Source organism: Lycorma delicatula, chromosome 11 (genome assembly GCF_047948215.1).
Source record: "Lycorma delicatula isolate Av1 chromosome 11, ASM4794821v1, whole genome shotgun sequence".
Classification (NCBI taxonomy): Eukaryota; Metazoa; Arthropoda; class Insecta; order Hemiptera; family Fulgoridae; genus Lycorma; species Lycorma delicatula.
The window spans coordinates 76,080,793-76,102,634 of NC_134465.1; the positions used below are offsets into that span (position 1 = coordinate 76,080,793).

The 21,842-nt window shown below is 28.8% G+C and overlaps 1 protein-coding gene across 1 annotated transcript in view; it reads right to left on the reverse strand.

Annotated features, from left to right (window-relative positions):
* Positions 1 to 4,183: 4,183 nt before the first annotated feature.
* Positions 4,184 to 21,842, reverse strand: part of LOC142331978 (exostosin-3-like) — a 46,232-nt gene continuing 28,573 nt past the window's right edge. Inside the window, exons 3-8 of the mRNA XM_075378028.1 lie at positions 19,238 to 19,363; positions 17,194 to 17,321; positions 12,851 to 12,975; positions 9,637 to 9,785; positions 7,884 to 7,988; positions 4,184 to 4,562 (exon numbers count right to left, since the gene is read on the reverse strand). Coding sequence (XP_075234143.1) covers positions 4,458 to 4,562; positions 7,884 to 7,988; positions 9,637 to 9,785; positions 12,851 to 12,975; positions 17,194 to 17,321; positions 19,238 to 19,363 — 738 coding nt within the window. The 3' untranslated portion in view covers positions 4,184 to 4,457. The remainder of the gene's footprint in view (positions 4,563 to 7,883; positions 7,989 to 9,636; positions 9,786 to 12,850; positions 12,976 to 17,193; positions 17,322 to 19,237; positions 19,364 to 21,842) is intronic.

Below are 21,842 nucleotides of genomic sequence, written 5' to 3' on the forward strand. Positions count from 1 at the left end.
TCCCATGTTGTTCAAGAAGACACTTTACTTTCCACCTCCTTACTTGCTCACGCAATTGTTAAAAATTTCTTTGTGGTGGATCTGCACTCTTCTGTGATGGTCAAAAGTAGAAAGGTGTTTTGGAACCTAGCGTGCACTCACTTTTTAGAATAACAAGTGGTCATGAATTATTGTAGTCACTGTTCCTAATGAAAATGTTTACACCTTTACAATTTCATGACAGAATATGCAAAGAATGTCAATAAGAAGCTGTTCAATGCTCTAAATGTTCCCAGGCATTCCTTGGAATGCCAGAGCAGTCATTACTACAGTGGGCTGGGATCCACCACAACCGGGAACATCAGCAACAGGTGTATGGCTATCTTTGAAGTACTTCCACCATTCAAATATCTCACTGCAGCTGAGTGTTCGCTTCATACTTTATATATTAACATTATTATGTAATTATTTGCCATTATTATGTAAATTTACAGAAGACATAAATCTTCAGTATATTTCATATGATCTTATGCCCTCCTTAACTAAAAACTTTATTACCACATGTTATTCAGTGTACATATTCACACTGTTGTCCGCCATATTGAGTAACGGTCTTTGGACTGGTGCGCAAAATAAGTGCCGCCTACCAATAAAAGGACACAGTTGCCAGTTCTTACTACATATTCTACCTCCACCCCAGGACTAGATTTTAAACCTGTAAAAAAAATGTCCTGGATTGACTTGAACACTCCTCATAGAATTTAATCTATACCACTGTTACTGTTTTACTGTAACAACAGTCTTTGTTTACTAAAGAATTAAAAAGGTCAATTGGGTAAGGTAGTAAACTGCATAACTGTACAATCAAATGGTTCCAGAACACCTGGAACATCTCACTGAACATCATGAAAGGTAAAGGAATATAAAATAAAAATAGCAAGCTGATCTTTTAAATGTTTTCATATAACAAAAAATTAAATAATGTTATGAATATTTAATCAGTATGCTGGATGCATTTCTTAGTCATTACCAATAACTACAACCATCAATTCCACTAAAAAAAAAAAATTAAGTAATTTTCTTCTTAATGTAAAACTTAACAACTTTTTTGCCAACATAAGTCGGCAAGAAAGTAATTTCGGTTTTCACAGAACTTTATATTTGTTTTGAAGTAATTCTATAAGTGTTATGATTTGTTCTTTTGGTATTTGATAGCTGTCACTTTTAGCATATTTTAGAAACAAATAGTGCATAATTTTGCTAGCATCTTAATAGTTTGTGGTCAATTTTAAAATGGAATGCAAAAACTAACATATTTGATATATTTTACTTTTTTATATCCATAAAGGGAAGAAAGCTGCTAAAGTCACAAAGAGACATGTGTAGTCTATGGTGATGATTAACTAACAGAACACATGTGTCAGAATTGGTTTAAAGAATTCTGTTCTGGAGATTTTCACTCAAATATGTTCGATGTTCTGGTCAACCTACTGAAATCAATGAAGACGAAATCAAAGCTCTAATTGAATAAAATCATCATATAATTGAGGAAGAGATTGCAGAGGGGTTAAAGTATTTGCTCACGATTGAAAATCACATCAAATGTCTTGAACTCATCAAGAAGCTCAATATTTGGTTTTTACAGAATTGAAAGAAATTCACTTAACACAACGAATCATTACTGATGAAGAAAAGTGATAAGAAAGATCAAAAACAATCATGATGAACCACAATGAAAAGCTGAACTGCATGAAAAAGGATCAAGCTGTCAATTCGAGGATTATTAAGCTGCTGTATATTTTGAGATTCTTCCAAGTAACCAAACAATCAATTCACATGTTTATTGTTAACAACTAATGAAACTGGAGGAAGCAATCAAAGAAAAACGACTAGAATTGGCATATTGCAAAGAATCATGAGCAACAAGGTCTCACAAAGTTTTGATAACTCTTGGACATATATTGGAGTTTGGTCAGGAAATGATTTTTTATCCTCCATATGGCCCAGATCTTGTACTATTGGATTACCATTTATTTACAAGTTTGGAAAACTCTTTGACTGTAAACTCTTTAAAAACTTTCACTAATGATGATGACCTGAAATCACACTAGGTCCAGTTTTTTGTGATAGCACCAAAAGTTCTATGGACGCAGGAATCACGATATTCGCCAGAAAGATGACAAATGGTTATTGGACAAAATAGAAAATAAATAAATGATTAAAATTCACTCTTTGAATAAAAATAACTGAGTTTTATTTCATACTACTAAACCGAAATTACTTTCTTGCCAACCCTATATATTTCAGGAAAGCAAAATGAAAGCTTTCAATTTTTCAGCTTTTTTTTAATTCAAATAAATAAAGTCTACTTTAGGATTTATACAGTTATTTATTATTTTGATTAATCTGTTATATCAGTTTAAAACTTCTATTTATTTTAAATTGACATGTCCATTGCTATGCTCAGATGATGTGGTTTCTAAACAATCTAGTATATATTTTGTTTGCATTAGCTTTATTAATAGCCAGCAAGTCTGAATACTTTATTGTTATAATATGGCACTCTGAATGACTTCTATTACATTATAGTGAAGTATTTTTCTAGTATATTTTGTACTTTTTTCTATGAGTTTTCAAATATTAACTATTTCTCAATCAGATGACTTCATTTTTCAATTAAATATTTTTAATTGTAAAAACATTAAATTGAACTATTTATAAATTTTTATGTTATAATAAATTATAACTGAAAACTTGGATGATAATGGTTCATTTACTTTTGTTGCATGCATTTTTCTCTCACAAATTTTTCACATTTCTGTAAATATTATGTATATATTATATAAATTTTTTATGTACATTTTATGTAATTCTTTTTTAACAAAAAAAGAAAGCTTGGTAATATTTGTTAATATATAAATATACATTTTTGTCTCAGTAAATTTTTAATAGTTTATATTGCATTTCAGAAAAAAAAAATTTTATCTGCTTTTAGAACATTGTGTAGATAACAATGTTTCGTAGTGTATATATATATATATATAATACGATTAGAAAAACAGAAAATTTTGTGTATGAACTCAAAAAATTAATACATAGTTATAAATTTAGTTATCAAGGTAACTTGAATTTTCTTTTGCACAAATTACAAATACTGTGTTTTTGTAACAGAAATTTGTGTTGATTAAATTATGGAAGTTTTTTATTAGGCTATTATATAATAAACTGTAAGTAAAAAAAAATTGAGACATATTTAACTTTTATTTATTTATTTTTAAAAAATTTTTTAAGTTGATGTAAAATGAACAAGATTTATTTTCATATGTCGTGATGACCTATCTTTATTTTTATAATTGCAACTTTAATTTTTTAAACACTTTTTAAATAATTTTGACTGAAAGAAAAATTTAACCCTATAGTTTTTAGTAATACATTACTATGTGCATTATAAAAAAAAAAAAAAATGAAGTTTTGCAAGAGAAAATGCATATGGCAAGTGTGGTTACACTTTCTGTAAGGTTATTTTCTTTTTCATACGAAATCATTTATTAATACAATTTATTTATTTTTACTTCCCCAGATGCAGTGATATATCCAGTAAAGTACACAAATCAGTAAAAAAATCTAAAAAATTGGTCTTATAAGATTTGTGCCTTAAGTAGATAAAAACAAAAATATAATTTTAATAAATTGTAAATAATCTGCAAAAAATGTTTTTATTCCGACGCTTCCAAGTCTAAAATTTTATTTTTGTCAAGACATTAGTGCATATGTATGTTGGCCCGTATGTGGTCTTATAACTCTGGACCCTGTTGACCAATTTTCTGATGTACACATCTGCCTAAGGCAAAATGTATGTGCCTGTACATGTCAGTAGACACATACAGGCATAAAATTACATATAAATTTACTCTGTAAAAATAACCAAATATACACAAACATACATGCACCCCTTACACGTACACATAATTTATTAAAAGATTATCTAGCCTAGAAAATATAAAGCATAGCAATGAACACATTAGGATTAGATGAATTTCTTATATTAAGGATATCTACACTACACAATTCTTCCCTAACTTAAATTATTCTTTGCTAACATCAAAATTCTTATAAAAGCATTCTATCATAATCTCTTACCACTGCAGACAATGCAAATAAACAAACAAGCCAAATGTACACACATTAATAAAAATATTGCATATAAGCCGACACTAATTATTATGTATTTTAGTTACATAGTTACATTTAATAAAAATGGCAGGACAGTACGGCACGAGGATGATTTGATTAGTAAATAGTAGTTTACCATCAAAAACAGAATGTTCTAATAAAAATAAAAAACTAATCTAATACAATTAATTGCATTTACAGTCTTAATACAATTTTGATTACTAAAAACATTATCTTATTTATTTATTATAATTATTTGTTAATAATCTCTATTAAAAATCATGCAAATAATTTATTTTTCTTTCTTAAATAAATTTAAAACATTTTTGTTTATCATGAGGTATTCGAGTTTTGAATAATATTGAATCAGCTCTGAACTGAGTATTAAGTAAAGGTGTGTATCCAAATACCTGAAAAAAAAGCTTAAATTAATAAATTAGTATACTGTATCGAAATTCTGGAAATCAAAATATAATAATATGTGGGACTGGAATATTGTAATAGACGAGGAAGATAGTCGAGTATTATGGGCTAGGTAAAAGAAATGAAGAGGAACTAGGCTTTCTGAATTTTGTATGTATCATAAACTAAAATTGATCAAGACACTACATAAAAATCTTTTAAGAGAATACATTTGGTTGAGACCAGGATATGTAGATAAGATACCAAACAAGTAATACAATGGTTAGGGAGAGATAATGAAAAATGGTCTGTGATAAGATGCCTACCAGCCAAAATTTATTCTGATTATTGTTGCGGTGATCAGATATTATTGAAATTAAGCGGTCTCAATTACAATTAAAAAATAATTGCAATACGGTTTAAAAAATTAATAAAAATCTAACTACAACAGAATGTATAAACAATGGTAGTACTTGCTTAGTTGTCAAACTTTGTTGTGAAACAACGGCTTAGTTATTTCAAACACGAATGATTAGATTATCTTAAATTCTAATATTGTAATTATCAAACTATTATGCAAATGTGATTTATTGGAACTGCTATTCACGACACTATCTAGACTCTTAACTATTACTTAATAATTACAAAGTGGTAGAAATCAAAGTAAACTTAAAAATATAAACTTCATTACTTTTACGTAAAAACTACATTTATTTACTACTTTTCTACACATAGCTGCCTTCAACATCAACAAATTTTTCTAAGCGTTTCACTAGCTTCTTCTCTCTTCCTTCAAAAAACTCTGCCACTAGTGACTTAACCACATAATAACACCGTTTTTCAATTTGTTATCGTTGTTAAGATGCAAGCCACTGTTTAAGATGAAAAAAAAACAATCACTAGGAGATAAATCAGGGCTATATGGTGGATGGTCAAAGATTTTTCAACAAAATTTTTCCAATCGCCTCACTGTCTGATTTGTTGTATGACCAGTCACTGTCGTGCAAACATAAATCATGCAGTATGCATGACATTGTTTGTTTTGTATAGTGTTTCTAAGATTTTTTAATTTTTTGCTATATATATCGAAATTCACAGTAGTTCTGCAATCGCTAAATTCGACCAGCAAGCCACACTTTTTGTGCTAAAAACAATAGTCATAAGCTACTTTTACCAAATGTTCTTTTTTGAACTTCTTTGATCTAAGAGATGATTACTGCCATCGCATTGACTGCTGCTTTTTTTGACATTTGAATAAGAAATCTCGATTTCATGTCCACTTTAACAATGCAATCAAACAGTTCATCACTTTCATTTTCATAACGTCACAAAAATTCATGTGTTGCAGAAAGATCGTTTTCCTTGTGTGTGTGTGTGTGCGCGCGCGCGCGCGTGTGCATCAGTTAACATTTTCAGCACAAAATTTCTTACAGTCCAATTTTACAGTCAAAAATTTGTAAATTACAGATCGTGGAAAATCAGATTATTGACACGGTGAAGGGCCAGTTTTCTTGAATTTTTTTTATCAAATCATTCATTATCACAAACAACTTATAAAAAAGCCAAGGATGACAGGTCATAAGCATTCAGATATGCTCATCAATATGATTATCCACATAAACTTATCAGTATGTTCAGCCAGGGTTAGTGAACTTGGTTCTGGAAGGAAAATTAGAGGATTAAAAATAGTAAACGAAGGCAAAAATTAGTTTATATGAAATGGATATTTGAGGAAGCAGGATGCAGAAGAAATGTTTAGCTGAAGGAGAAGCACAGAAGAAAAAGGAATGAAGAAACACATCAAACCAATAGAATGACTGATGACAAAAAAAAATTAAAATGATTTAAAATTAATAGTTTTTTTATAATCTTTGATACATACATTTTGAATATATATATATATATATATATATATATATATATATGTAATAGGTAGTTTAAAAAGTATTGAACATTTTGCACATGAGATAGGTTTAGTGTATTCTGGCAGAAGTCGAGGAAGACTGGCATGTAAGCAGTCAGGACATCGCCAATGACCTTAACATCCATCACCAAACAGTGTTGAATCATTTGTGTGAAGCTGGCTACAAAAAGATGGTCAACAATTGGGTACCAATGATCTGACTCAGAAAAACTTACTCGACTGAATTTCTACCTGTGAACCTATAGTGAAACATAATAAAATTGAGCAATTTCTGAAGCGATTGATCATGAGTGATGAAAAGTGGATAACCTACGACAACACTTTCAAAAAAGATCATGGTCAAAGCTAGAAGAAGCATCACAGTCTGTAACAAAGCCCACAGTGTTGCTCAGGAAGGTTATGATGTCCATTTTGTGGGATTGGAAGGTCATCGTGCATCATGAGCTGCTACCACTAGGCAGAACGATAGACTCAGACATGAACTGTCAACAATTGCACCTAGCAATTCAAAAGAAATGGCCTGAACTGGTCAATAGAAAGGGTGTAGTACACCATGCTGACCATACACCAGACCGCATACATCTTTAACAGGTTGTCAGAAATAGAGAGAAGTTTTAATGCATCCACCATATGGCCTGGAAATGGCACTGTCAAATTATCACTATTTTCGGTATCTGCAGAACTCCCCGAATGGTGTTAAGTTAACTTCAAAACAGGCCTGTAAAACCATAAGTCACAATTTTTTGAGCAGAAATCAATGAAGTTCTCTAACGACGGAATTACGGTGTTAAGGGAAAAATGGTAGAAAATTGCAGTCACCAAAAAAAAAAAAAAAATGGTCCATATGTGGTCTCATAATGTTATTTTCCAATAATAAATGTATTCTCAACTTTGGCCTTCAACGGCTCAATATGTTTTAGAAAACCTGATATACATATATACATAAATACACTGTTACAAGAGTTTTATATTTCCTTAAAAAGATACTTCCAAAAAAAAAAATACTGTTTAAATGTTACTTACATAAATAGTTGTGAGGGTGGGAACAACTGATTTCAAAAAATCTTATAAAACAAACAAGATGATGAATCAATCAACACCTTATATCTACAACCCTGCATGGGTTCAATAAGGGCAATGGGATTTGTTTAATTAAAAGTGTTATCAAAAAGAAACTAGGATGAGCTTTTCAAAATTTTACTGATAAACTAATTTATATCTGCATCCTTGATGCCAGATTTAAATGAAGTCATTTAAAAAATAGCCCCTGAAAAATCATTCAATAGAAAGTAAATTATCTATCAATTAATTTTCCTCACAGATCCACTTAAGAAGAAAAAGTAACTGTAAAATTTCAGACGGATAGAACAAATATATGCAATTTAGAAATGAATAAATTTAATACCTGAGTAAAAAAATTTATACATTTGTGCCTTTCCTGGAAATGAGTATCATCTTCAGACAATGATACAGGGCAACCAGGACAACGGAACGTCCACCTAGATGTAACCTACAAAAAAGTTAAAACATTATTTTACATAGTTTAATCTAGACTGAATTACAAATTAATTCAATCTACTGCAAAAGTTATTTAAAATATTTCTATAAAATCAAACTGACTTTACCAAGAATAAAACTAGAAACAAAGGGAAAATGTTTGCAGTTCCTGTTGTGGTATCGTGCATTTTTCTGTTAGTTATATCTAATTTTGTCCAGAATACATAAATTTTATTTTATAAATCTGTTAGTAACTTTTGCTTTATTTATTTAATAATATAAAAATATGGTGTTTATTTCTAAGCTATATTTATTTAAAATGACAATACTTTATAATTAAGTTTGATATTTAGCTATTTGAGATAAAAATTAATCTATAGCTCTTCGATGAAGGATTAATGAACAAACGTCAAATCAACAATGTGGATAGCCATTCGCAACCTGACCAACTGGGATTTTCATAAAAATTTTTTTTTAATGAGAAAATACCGAATGTCAAATCTAACAAAAACTGTATCATTTTTACAGCTCTTCAAATTTGATGGAAAATGGCGAATTTTAACTTGTGGTAGTAGTATTAGGTTGAGATAATCATGTTATTTATTAAGTTAGAATGATCAATTTGGACTTATTTAAAGCTTATCTGATGCTCTTTCATGTGATACACAATATGCCTATGTTTACATGAATCTTTATTTCAAGTCACCATCACCTTTAACTTTTGACCTTGAATTTCAGAAAAAACTGATCAATATTTTATGAAAAATATATTTTAATCATCATTATATTATAAAATAGCTGTGAAAATTTGAAACTGGGACTGCATTGAGATAAAAATAAAAAAATCATTTACCTTTTTTTTTTATAACCCATCATCTTGAAAACTCATAAAAATGGTTTCTCATTTGTAAGTTAATAAAGTAAAGGGTAGTAGAAATTTTTATTTTTCAGGGTAAATTGTGTTACCTATAACAATGGTAGGAAATTTTTCAACATTTATGTAAATTAAATATTAAGAACAGAGCGTTATTTCAAACATTTTTCAATGTTATTATTTTTAGATATAAAAAAAACAAATCATATAAAAATGTATCACCAACCCCAACAAACTATGCGAAATAAAATCTGCTTAATACCACTCCATGTTTTCACTCATTTTTAAAAAAATTAACAGAATTAATTCCTGTAACATACAAGCTATCAAACTAAAATTAATAATAAATAACGACACCCAACCATTCATAAATATGTACAAAATTTTGATGACATTTTTATGTTTTTGGAAGCAGTGACCACCAAATGGTAGTAATCTGGAGGATAATTTTTTGCAAAACAACAATAACTTTCCTCTGTTAGAGATTAAAAAAGTGTACGACAAGTAAGATTTTGGAAAATGTTTATGCCTGGATGACTACTATTATCCTTAGGGTAATCTACTGGAAGAAATATGGTATGGACAATTTTATTGTATGAAAAATGCCACAATTAATCTGAATTCTAACCCAGAACATTTAGATGAAACAAGACATTTCCACTGCATATCACAGAGGTTGGCAAGAGTGTACAACAAAGATCTAATTTGTAATAATTCAGTGTTATCTTCGTTTACATTAGAATCCAAAATTTTATATTATATGTAAATATTAAAAATTGAAACATACCTTAACAGGTGGCTTTCTAGTGATATGTGATACAAGAAAATTCATAGCAATATCTTCACAATTCATGTACTCGTCCACCTTATCACGTATTGCCTGAGGTAACCAATGTGTATACAAATAAGTATAATATTTATGTATAAAAGCTGCTCCTATAGTCAAAAATAAGAACAGAAACAAATTAGAAATATATATATATATTTAATGTATTTAATTTTATGTTATCTTTATTAATCTCTAATATTTCTAAATTTGTATTAATATCAGAAACATAATGTTTATTGTTTATTAAATGATCTGCCATATTAGATAAACCTAATTCATTATTTTTGTAATTTCTATAATGTTCAAGAAGTCTAGTATTAAAGAATCGTAAATCAGCTGATTTCAAAGTCAAGAGTTCTAAGGTTCAAATTCTAGTAAAGGCACTTTTATAGACTTGAATACCAGATCATGGATACTGGTGGTGTTCCTTAGTGGTTAGGTTTCAAATAATCACACATCTCCCAAATGGTTGACCTGAGACTGTACAAGACTACACTTCATTTAAATTCATACATATTATCCTCATTCATCCTCAGGATTAATACCTTAGGGCGATTCCTGAGATTCAACAGAAAAAGAGACTAAATTTTAAAGTATCTATTTGTTTTTACTACATAAATAGTACAACAATCATTACATTTAATTTTATCAATTCTGCACAGACTGTTTATTTTATTAATAAAGATGACATAAAATTAAATATATTGGGAATATATTACATATATAAATACAAACAAGAAAACAGTAATAATAAGATAACAGTAATAATACTGTAACAAATAATAGCACTCATGTAAATTAATACGCAATTATCATTATTTTTATTCTTAAATTTTTATTATGCAATAATGGAATTATTTCAATTATGCCTAAGGATCCTGAATCCTGCAGAAGTACATTCATGAAAAATTAAGGTAAGATACCGTTTAAATATAATTTAACAGTACAGAAGAATAATATGAATCATAAAAAGGTTAATTTCAGTAAAATAACATATATATATAAACTCACACACACACACACACACGTGCACACGGGCATGCATACATTTTGGAGGTCTGAGGTACTTAGTAATTTCTACTCCAATCTTATAAGTAATTAGCATAATTTAAATATAAACTTGGAGACAAAATTTTTACTTAATTATATTTATCTGACAATATTTTTAAATCTAATTTACAGAATTAATTTTGTAGATTTTATAAAAATAATCTTTCACACCCAAACAAAGACATTCAAAACTTAATTAAAAAATTATATACAGGTTTGAGGGAAAAGTTTCTTTGTATTTTAACACACAAGGATTTTTTATATTTCAAATGAAGTTTATTAAACCAAAATGTGCTGTTTTGATCGACCCCCTTTTGCCATTTAAGATGGAAAATCATAGTTCTGTTTCTGTAGAACTTCTGTATTTTCTGGACAAAAACTGTGATGTTATTTTTTAGATGCCTCTTTTGAAGAAAACTTTTTTCCATTAAGAGAGTATGTAGAGACTAGAACAAATACCAGACTGACTTTGATGGTACAGTGGATGGATGCATGAAAACGTCTTGGCCAAGCTGTCTCAATTTTCGATGGGTCACCAAAGATGTATGGGGTCTGGCATTGTGATGGAAATTCACTCCTTTCTTTTTGATAATTTCTGGTCACTTTAATAATGACGCACAGATGAAAATTCAATCAACTAAATTTTTATTGTTAAATCATGCAGGACCCAAATGTTTAGTTTTGTGTATTCAGCCTTCTTCATATGGTTTAAACATGTTTTAAGATCAAAATTTAGTTAGTTACTGTTATTATGGCTGCTAATGTGCTGGTCTTGTTCATTCTTTTCAATAATTTCATCGAATTTGTCAGTCATTGGCCCAGAGCGAGGTGCAACATTGATATAAAAATTTCCAGATTGAAAATGCAGCTTTATACCACATGTAGTTATACCGCATCATGTCCATAAACATCACAAATTTTTTAGCAGCCTGAGCGGCATTGTTCCCTTTTGTGTAATAAAATATCAAAGTGTATAGGATTTTTTCTTTATTTTCAAGATGTAATCAATTTTAAATAAAATAATACAACCAAAAACCTTCTAAAAATACTCAGTAATATTTCAGCTTTCAAAAATAAGCAAGTGTTGCAAAATTTGACTAATATTACCAGAGTTATGCATACCTAAACCAGGAAAATACAAAAAACCTTTTCCCCAACCCCATATATATATACTATCATTCTTCAACAATAATTAGCCTTTCCAATTAAGAAAGTTAATTAAAAATGGGATCAGAGGTTTTTTAACTCCTAATCAACATATTAACCTCTAATATAATAACAGATATACAAAAATTCTAAACGAAAAAATCAAACAAACTATTTTTTAAGGTAGTTTGCAAAGAAAAACTTTAAATTTAAAAGAAAGATTTAACATATAAACAATTTTAGTCTTATTATTATACAAAAGGGTAGAACATAACATTCATAAACTTATTAAAATCTTTCATACAATATTATCGAGGACAATTTGTCTACTTAAAACAAAAACTAAATAAAATTAACAGAAACAGTTACAAAAAAAAATAATTCTTGTGCAGTTCTGTGCAAAAAGAACAACTTTTTATTATTTTATTTTGTTTCCTTTTGAATAAGTATCAACTAATTCAAATCTAAAATTTTACTAAAAAAACCTCTGATCTACAAAAAATATTTACACATCCAAAAAACTAAAAATTTCAGCACTTAAAAGATATGTCATGATATGTCAACTCAAAAACAAATACTGCAGATAAAGGAAAGTCAACGTTTCTCCTTACAGTATCATAAAAAATCACATTTGAATTGAGCATAATTCAAGAATGACATCTTCAAAAAAGGTGGTAAAAAGTGTCTTACTGATTTTTTTTTTCATTAAAATGCTTCAATTAACATGTTAAAAAATCAAATAGTGTACGTGACATACAAGTAATAAAGCAAAAAATAAAAGCTGAATTCAAAAAAAACTTAGTGTTAAAATATAACTAGCATGGCTATTTACAAGGTAACTGAAGTTTCATCAACCATCTTCTCATGAAAAGAATATTTAATTACCACACAATCCTCAAATATTTTCTATACTAAGATTATAAAATGTGCCCAAACTTACTTTTTTAAATTATTAAATACATATTATACACTTTACCTGTAAGTACCATAGACAATTCACAAGAATAGTTAGAATTGTACAACCAACCACCATGATTCAAATCCAAAGCATGGAATCTGCCTGGAAATCCAACAACTCTATCTCTCTGTTCTCTCCATACGCTATTTAATCAAATAAAATCCGTAATTATTTAAAATCTATTAAAATACAATCCAATGTGATCCAAATCTCCCAAAACAATCTTTTACAACGAAAGAAAAATTACTGGGCCAAGTTTTTAATTTGAAGAAAAAATACTAATTATATTTAATTAATTATATTTTTATCGACAAATTATACTACATCTTTAACTTCTTAAATAAGTATATAAAATTGTTTTTCTTATTTTTGTTTCATTATGTTGTGTACTGTTTAAACAAACATTAGAATAAGAAAAAGTACCTCAATACAACAAAAAAGTTCATATATTTTATGGCACTAATAAAAGAGTTATTAAAAACTTCTCCCATGACCTGAATTAAACTACTGATTTTTCTTAATATTCTATAATGGCTTAATAAGATGATTTTTTGTATTTTTGTGAAAATTTTCTTGATGAAAAATTAAAGAGTATTAAAAAAAACTATTATTAACATTATGCCATTTTTTTGTTTTTTATTGGGGAAAAACTTTCTACATTAACTTTCAAAACTGTTACAAGGACATATGAACACAAATTTATTACCATCAAGGACAATGAATAAACTTGATGGCCATTAACATCAATTTATGATGATTGTAATAAAAAAGTAGTTGTAAAAAGTTTTAAATTGTGAAAAAAAGTGAATTTGTAAAAGAAAAAACAGAACATGCGTTGTGTTTTTATACAATTTAAACAATGATTGAAGTACAGAAAGAAAAACCCATCATTATCAGATAGGAGCTGTCATATAGGTCAAATGAGGGTAAAATCTTAAAAAACATAACAGGCGATGAAATGTGGATAAACAATTACAACATAGATGAAAATATAATTAACGCAGAAATTCTGCTTTGGTTTGAAATAAGTCTTAAAATCATCTTATTTTATCCTCCTTTCTTTGATATATTATTTATCTTCATTTTAATATTACTCATTATCTAATCAACCTCTCATTTAAAATGAACCAATATTATACATTACTCTAAATAACTTGTTTTTTAAAACAGCAAAGATCACTGTTCAAAAATTATCAGAGTAATTTAACTCATCAGAAAACAAACCAAATCTGAATCATAATTTTATTATACTCTTAAAATGTTGTTTAAAATCACATCAGTTCTTAAAAAAAAAAGAAAAAATAGCTTGTGGGTGAACTTAATTTTTTCTAAATAGGTAATACACCCATAAGAATTGTTTAAATTTGGAGATCTACACGGACCCCAAACCATTAAAAATAGTTTCAATTAACGGCTTTTAATTCTCACCATTATCCTATTATTTTCAAAGATTCTATTCCAGTTGTTGTGGAATAATTAAATTATAAATGAATACAGCTTCCTGCCTTGTGAAGGAATCAAGAATTGTATACCTTTTGGTAATACTTTATTTAACTTCTTTCTATTATTTATAAGTAATATATATATGTGAAAGCAAAAATTACCAACTTTTTGTTGAATAAAAACGATTATAATTTCATCATGGTTTTTATTTTCCTATGTAAACCACCACAACTAACTATAAACTGAAAGTAAATAAATTGATCCAAAATTTCAATCTTATGTTTTGTAAATGTCGATGTTTCATGACCACGAGTCAAAAAACAAAAAGTAAACCATAAAAAGTTCCAGATATGCATATACTTACATGTTGTTCTGTATTTTGATTAATATCTCTAGACTGACTCAATTCATTGAAAATGGCTTAAAAACAGCTATATATGAGGCATCCTACACTACGATGCCAAGACAGTAGGCCAACATACCTCTGGGCGCAGAAAAGAAATAGACTGACTACCTTCCATTTACGGTAGGTCATATGAACTAAATCGTGCGATGACAATTACAGGCATGGTATTTTTCCTGATGTGAGAAGTACATAGGTTGTTAGGTGGATTTCCCCCAATCAGCATATTACATAGTTTCTTTCTGTACATGGTGCTTTTTGAGACAGGTTGGCCAGATTTGGTTTGATTAATTCAGGTTTGTGGTCCAGAATGTAGGGCCACTGATGATGTGCATCATGTCTTATATGTTTACTCCAGGTATGAAGCTGAACGTAAGTAGTTAAAGAGCTTGCAAAGATCAATGTTGGTGTAAATCTGCATGTTATTTAGAAAACCAAAAGGGAATGGAACATAGTTACTGGCTCTTGAGATTCTAAGCCCTGCAGGGGATGGCTGAGGTCTGATGCTGTTATGAATGTATACATAGAATAGCAATACGGGTAGCTAACGGCTCACCTGGGTGCTTACTTCACCAAGTATCGAACCAAGTATTTATTTTATTATCGAACCACAGTTAGCCGAGATATTCGCTGTTACGATGAGAATGGATGCGTGGAGAACTTGGTGTTGGAGCTGTGTTGTAGGCATTGACTTTGCTCCTGAAAGTGAACCACAATAGAGAGAGATAGGGAATATTTTCATTAGAAGCATATTAAATTTGAGATTAGTTTCTTTTTTTTTTTTTGAGTAAATCAAGAGGACTTCGTAGTCAATTTACTTCGAGTAAATTGAATTGTAGGACAAAATTGTCGTTGTTGTCATCAACACTTATTTTGTTAGTATGAGAATAGTATTTTTAGTAAAAATTCAATCAAGTAATGATCTGCCAAACTGATGACTATGATGTGTTATCAGGTTTAGAGGGTCTAAAAGACGACCTCTGGTAAGGACTATCAGGGCTAGGAACGCAAGGGGTTGAGTGGTGACTGGGATTATCACAAGGCAGGTGTGTTTTCCTATGGAGGTCAGGATAATAATATACAATTTTGGATAAAATTAATAAAGCGAAGGGTTAATTTTTATAATTTTGAATTTTTTTACTTTTGTGTAGCGGTCATAAAAAATAAAGCTTTAGTATGATGAAAGTACTTATTATGTTAGTTAAAATTCCAAAATTTTTAGTCAACTGGATTTTAGGGTGGGGATACCCAACATTATTTCTAAAGAACCTCTATCCTATATCTTGAAAACCTGCTGATCAAAAAAGTTGAAATTTGGAAAAATTATTTGACTATATGTATTTCATCTCTGGTCTAATTTTCAACACAATTGGACAAGGGGTCATCATGGTAGCAATTTTTTTTTCCACCTCCAGTGATAGTTTTACAAAATATCTTGGTAGGTGTTGCCCAAACTAAAGACTGATTCAGAACATCAAAATGAATAAAAAAATTCACATGGACAAATGCCCTATCTTGTTTCATTTTTCTCTGTCCATCATTCTTGGTTTTTTCCAGTAAAAAATATGTACTTAATGAATGGATTGAGATATTTTAATGAAATTTGGTTGCATGTAGCCAACCAACAACTACAAAATAAATAAATCTGAGCATTTTACCTTTGAAAATTTCCATATGTTCCATTTACAATGTTCAATGACAATTCTGATGGCCATTAAATTTTTTCTAATCATTACACAATTCCATAAAAATTACTTTTTCAAATTACGTTTTATTAGATAAAATGTTAAGTCTTTTACTGTGAACAAAATGACACCTCATCTCTTCAAATCTTTTTATAACACTTGAGGTACGGATGAAATTGTTTAAGTGGATTGCAAAAATGATGCATGAAAACAGGCATAAACCTTTTTTGGGCTGCATAATTTTCTTTCAGCATTCCTATCAACAAGTGGGTTAGGTGGCACCCAATTTCACATTTTATTATTTTTCTTCAAATATCATTAAACAGGTTTTATATTATAGTGAAAATTTTTACTTAAAATGTTTCCTTATACTCAAATCATAAAACAGGTTATTCATTTTTTGGATTTTTTGTAATTCCTGATACTTCATTTATTTTTCAAGTTCAAGGTCATTTTCATTTGGTCATAGGTCAATTGGGACCCAAAATATCTTACTAAGAATTTTTATTTCTTTCTCAATTGAACTTAAATACTGCAAAATCAGTAAGGTATTTTGATCAAGGGGGTCAAATCAGAACAAGATTTTTTTATGAATATTTTTATCTTTTTTGCAATTGTACTCTAATTACTTAATTAAGTCATTAAAATTTAAAAAACAGATGGTGTATCTGAAATAAAAATCTATCAAGAGCAAAGCAAGGAAACCTATGCAGCTCTTTGTCAGCTTTTTATTTTTAAATATAAAGCAGGTTTACTTTTTAAACCTTTACTGTACATCAATTAGTAATTACTAGATAATCAGGGTTGTGTAACAAAATAACATAAATTACCGGAATCCATACATAATTTCATCATGTCTGAGATGTGCATCGTCATCCACAGACAAAACAGCTTCAGTTTCGATAGCGTCATATGGCACAAATCTATTATTCAAACTGTTAGTGGCTGCTTTAACTACCTGAAAAGTAAATCAAATTATTAAATCATAGCATTCATGAAATATTTGTACCAATAAAATAAATTGGTTAATAAACCAATTTTTACTCTAGACTTAACTTCTAATCAACTTTCAACAGAAAATTAAGATGCCTCTAAGTAAACAGTATTATTTGAACTCGGAAGCAAACAAAATCATTATTTAATCAAATCACATCAACAATTAAGAAATAAAAAAAGTTAACGACTTACTGAAATCATTTTCCATGTTTATTAAAAATTCATCCGATACTATTTTATTTATAATGCAAAACATAAAATTAAAATAAGAACATGCAGTTCACATTAAAAACTGCAATGAAGTTAAAATCAACAATTATTTTCAATTGTTTTTAAACATTTAAAAACAATCTTATCAACATAAATTAAATGTGATATGATGAGTCTGATTAAAATATATGATCACTTTCTTTTAACTTTCGTTAGTTTAATTTTGAGTACAAATACTGCCAATATTAATGAAAAATCTCATTTACAAGCAACAGCTGATTATCTTATGTTTCAAATAATGTTTGGTTACTTTTTTAATAGTTTTTATTTTACCTGGAACATTAATTTCCCTAATCCATGATGCCCACCAACAATATCATAGAAAGAAAACAGAAGGGCAGAAATTATAATTAATATAGATTATCCAGAAATTTAATTAGTGCAGAAGTCTGCACTAAGTGAGAGGCTGAGAAATTGCCTATTTATACTTTCATTAACTGTGAACAATAGAATTACTAAAACAATGCTGTGGTAAGTGGTCAAACCTCTTCTAGAATTAGCCTTTATGATTTAGCCTTTTCTTTTTATTCCACTTACAAGTTTAAATTACTTAAAAATACTCACTTAAAAAAAATAATAATAATAAACTCGTACAAAATATTTGTAAAAAATTAATTGTGGAGATATTAATCTAGAATGTATTAACATCAAAGGTAAGAGCAGAAAAACTTCCTACAAGAGAAGAAAGAAGTTAATAAGAGTATTGAAAGCATTATTCAGAGGAAAAAATTATCTGATGAAGTAGTAGAAAATGAGAAGGAAACTGATATTTTAGAGGAGACTGAACTGCGATGAAATCTAATGATGATAGATTTAGATAAAAAAAATAGGGGAAAATGTTGTTTTCAAAGAAAACAATGCTAAGTGGAAAAATTATGTTTTCAAAAAAACAAGATTTTTCCACATTTTTTTTTTATTTTTCAACATAGTCACCTTGCAATTCAATACATTTGGAGCAACAAGTACTTTATAACTGCTCAAATTTCAATTTTTCAAGAAATGTCAAAACTAATTTGGTTATATCAATTGCCACAAATAAGCAACTCAATGCACATGTTTGAAACTTTGCAGCAGACGATTTAAAGAATCATACTTGACAAATATCATAGCCACCTTTTTTAACTTCAACCATCTCTGTGTTAATCTGAGAATTTTCCAAACCAGATTAGTATAATACTCATCTTATAAGAATAGTATTTTTCTTTACATTGCTGCTGTGGTTGTATTTTAATAAAAGATTACAGGGAACAAGAATTATACAGAAATAAAATTTGAAAATTTTTAGATTTTTGATTGCAATAAATAAGATTACACTAATTAACAATGGATAAATTGGCCAGAATATTATGAAATCCGTACTATTTTTACCTAAATATGTTATATTTTGTTTTTTTAAATCGCTTTATAAAAGTCACAACCTGGTTTTTATTAATTGTGTAATAAAAATAATTAAAAATAACATAATTCAAATAATGTATCAAAATATTGTGCGTTTTCAATAGATCTTATTAACAAGAACAGATTACATGATTAATCAATATGATAATAATATGTTTACTAAACAATAAAAATTTTCAAAAGCTTTACTTATAAATATTGATAACTTACATGAACTGGAACCCCGATATCTGGCCAATGTAAATCAAGTAATAGCGGTCTAGGTGAATTCCAAACAACAACCACCTTATTTAAATATGGCAATCCTTGCAACCGTGTTAATGAATTTATTAATACCTATAACAAATAACTTCATTGTAGTCATAAAAAAAAAGTGTAACAGCAATAAAAACAGATGTAAGAAAAATATTTTTCAGTAACAAAAAATTATAAAAAAAGAATCTTCACTGTTGAATGAAAGTAGTGAGGTGAGGTAATGTTATAATGACAATGAGGTGAATCCAACTCACTAAAAAGGCTTTTAACATCAATTAATAAATCTGTATTACTTTTCTTGAAAATATAAACTGCTATCTGAATAAATAAGTAAATTTAATGTTTACCCAAGTTTGAGATTAAAATCTTGGTAATGGATAGTTAATATCCAAAAAACGCATGTTTAAAATTTTAGTAAGTTTTGTAACATTTTTTTTGTGTGTAAGAAAAAAGCTTGAAACCCTTAACTTTTGTACACTACAACTCATGAAAACTGTAACCGAATTGTTTAAAAATATGAAGCTTGCTTGATCACCTGATTAGATTTTTAATATTCCACTTTTATGAAGATATGCTAATTCCATAAATCCAGCTCACAGATTTCAGGCATGCTGTACTGGTTTCAATACAAACTTTTGTCATCTCGTTTTTATTATAATAATGACAGTTTGGAGAAAGATATTAAAATTGCAGGATTTTTTAGATATTAAAATGAGTACCTATCTTTATAATAAAAAAGGATGACTGCCTAAAAACAATATGGTAGTGTGTGTTGAGCTCTTCCCAATATATCTATCGCATAATAATAAATTTGTATAAACATAAAGAACAACAATAGTTGTAAGTAATCTTTTTTTTTCTTTTTTCCCCCTGCCTCCAGGAGCCGGATCTACAATTAAGCATAGCACAGCTCCAGAAGGTGCCTTTACCTCAAGTCATGGAAAAGGAGCAGTAACAAGCCCAGCTATGCCGTTACCAGCCGCTCCCTCCCACAACCGGGACTTGGTCTTATCGCCAGCCTCAAGCAAGGCAACCCCAAGGAGAAGCCTTGCCGGGATTCAGTCTTGCCAGCTCAGGGGAAGGTTATATGACATGAATCATAGTCACTCCTAAAAACCAACATTATACTAAAAAATCTGATGTGGATACATGACATCCTTGTATGCCTATTAAATTACATATACACATTTTTTGCTGCACTTCATTTAGACTTATTTCATTTGAAAGCAAGATACGATCCTCCAATTTTTTAATAAAAAAAACAACTATTATTAATTCAACAATCTTACATGAAATATCAGGATAGAGTAAAGTCCCTTTATTACTCGTATTACTAGAACAGTACTATTCGTATCTTTGTGAGTTGCTGATTAATAAAAGTTTCAGATTTCTGGTGTGTCATATAAATAAAAAACCAATTAAATGATATTTAAAGTGTAAAAATGTAACTGGGTCTGGCCGGGTCTCGAATTCAATCGCCAGGCTGATTGGTACTTTGTGAGTTAGGCCTCATGGCTACACCAGTCTGCCAACCATACAAATGAAATTTGCGCTACGTTAAGTTGTGAAATTGCATTAGCTTAGTTAATGCCGACTTTTGCTGCTGGTACCACCATACAGAAACAATCCACAGTTGTAGGACTTTCTTGTTCTACAACTGTGTTGTCATTCTTTTAATATTCAATTACTTTTAATGTGAAACATTAAATTCATAATAAAATCAATACACTGCATCCCAAACCTCCATGTTATAATCGTAAAAATATCATATCCTCATAAAAAGCATTAAAAAAATATAGAAAATTATTCAGTTACCAGTATAAGATTCAACAGATTAATTTACAACAAACAATATTAGAAATGTTGGAACATTTTTAATATTGTTTTCACTACAGTTTTCACCAAGTTATAATTCCCCAAAAGCCTTTGGAATCAAAGCTCAATATAGGCAAACTGTTTTATAATAAATTTATAATAATTTACAGTCACAAATATACCTTACAAATCTATATTTGTTGCATCATCTAAATGTTGCCACATTAAATAAATATATTTAAAACATTAAATTTCATATATAAAAAGAAATTATAGATTTAATTTGACACAATTCAAATGAAGTGTGCACATGATGTATGTAATCAGTGAGCTCTGTGAATTTTATTGAATGCAAGCATAATTATTTTTTTTAATAATAATGAGTACTTCCCAAGGAACATTTTACCACACAATCATTCAAAACCCTCCAAAATTCAAGTGATAATCAACACAGGTGATACTTTCACTCAATTCCTTATAGAAACCATTTGTAAAAATAATTTTAAGAAAAAACAACTTTGACCTGTAAGTATATAATATGTATTTAATAATTTAAAAAAGTAAGTTTGGGCACATTTTATAATCTTAGTATAGAAAATATTTGAGGAATAATTAAATGTTCTTTCCATGAGAAGATGATTGATAAAACTTCAGTTACCTTGTAAATAGCCATGCTAGTTATATTTTAACACTAAGTTTTTTTTTTAATTCAGCTTTTATTTTTTGCTTTATTACTTGTATGTCA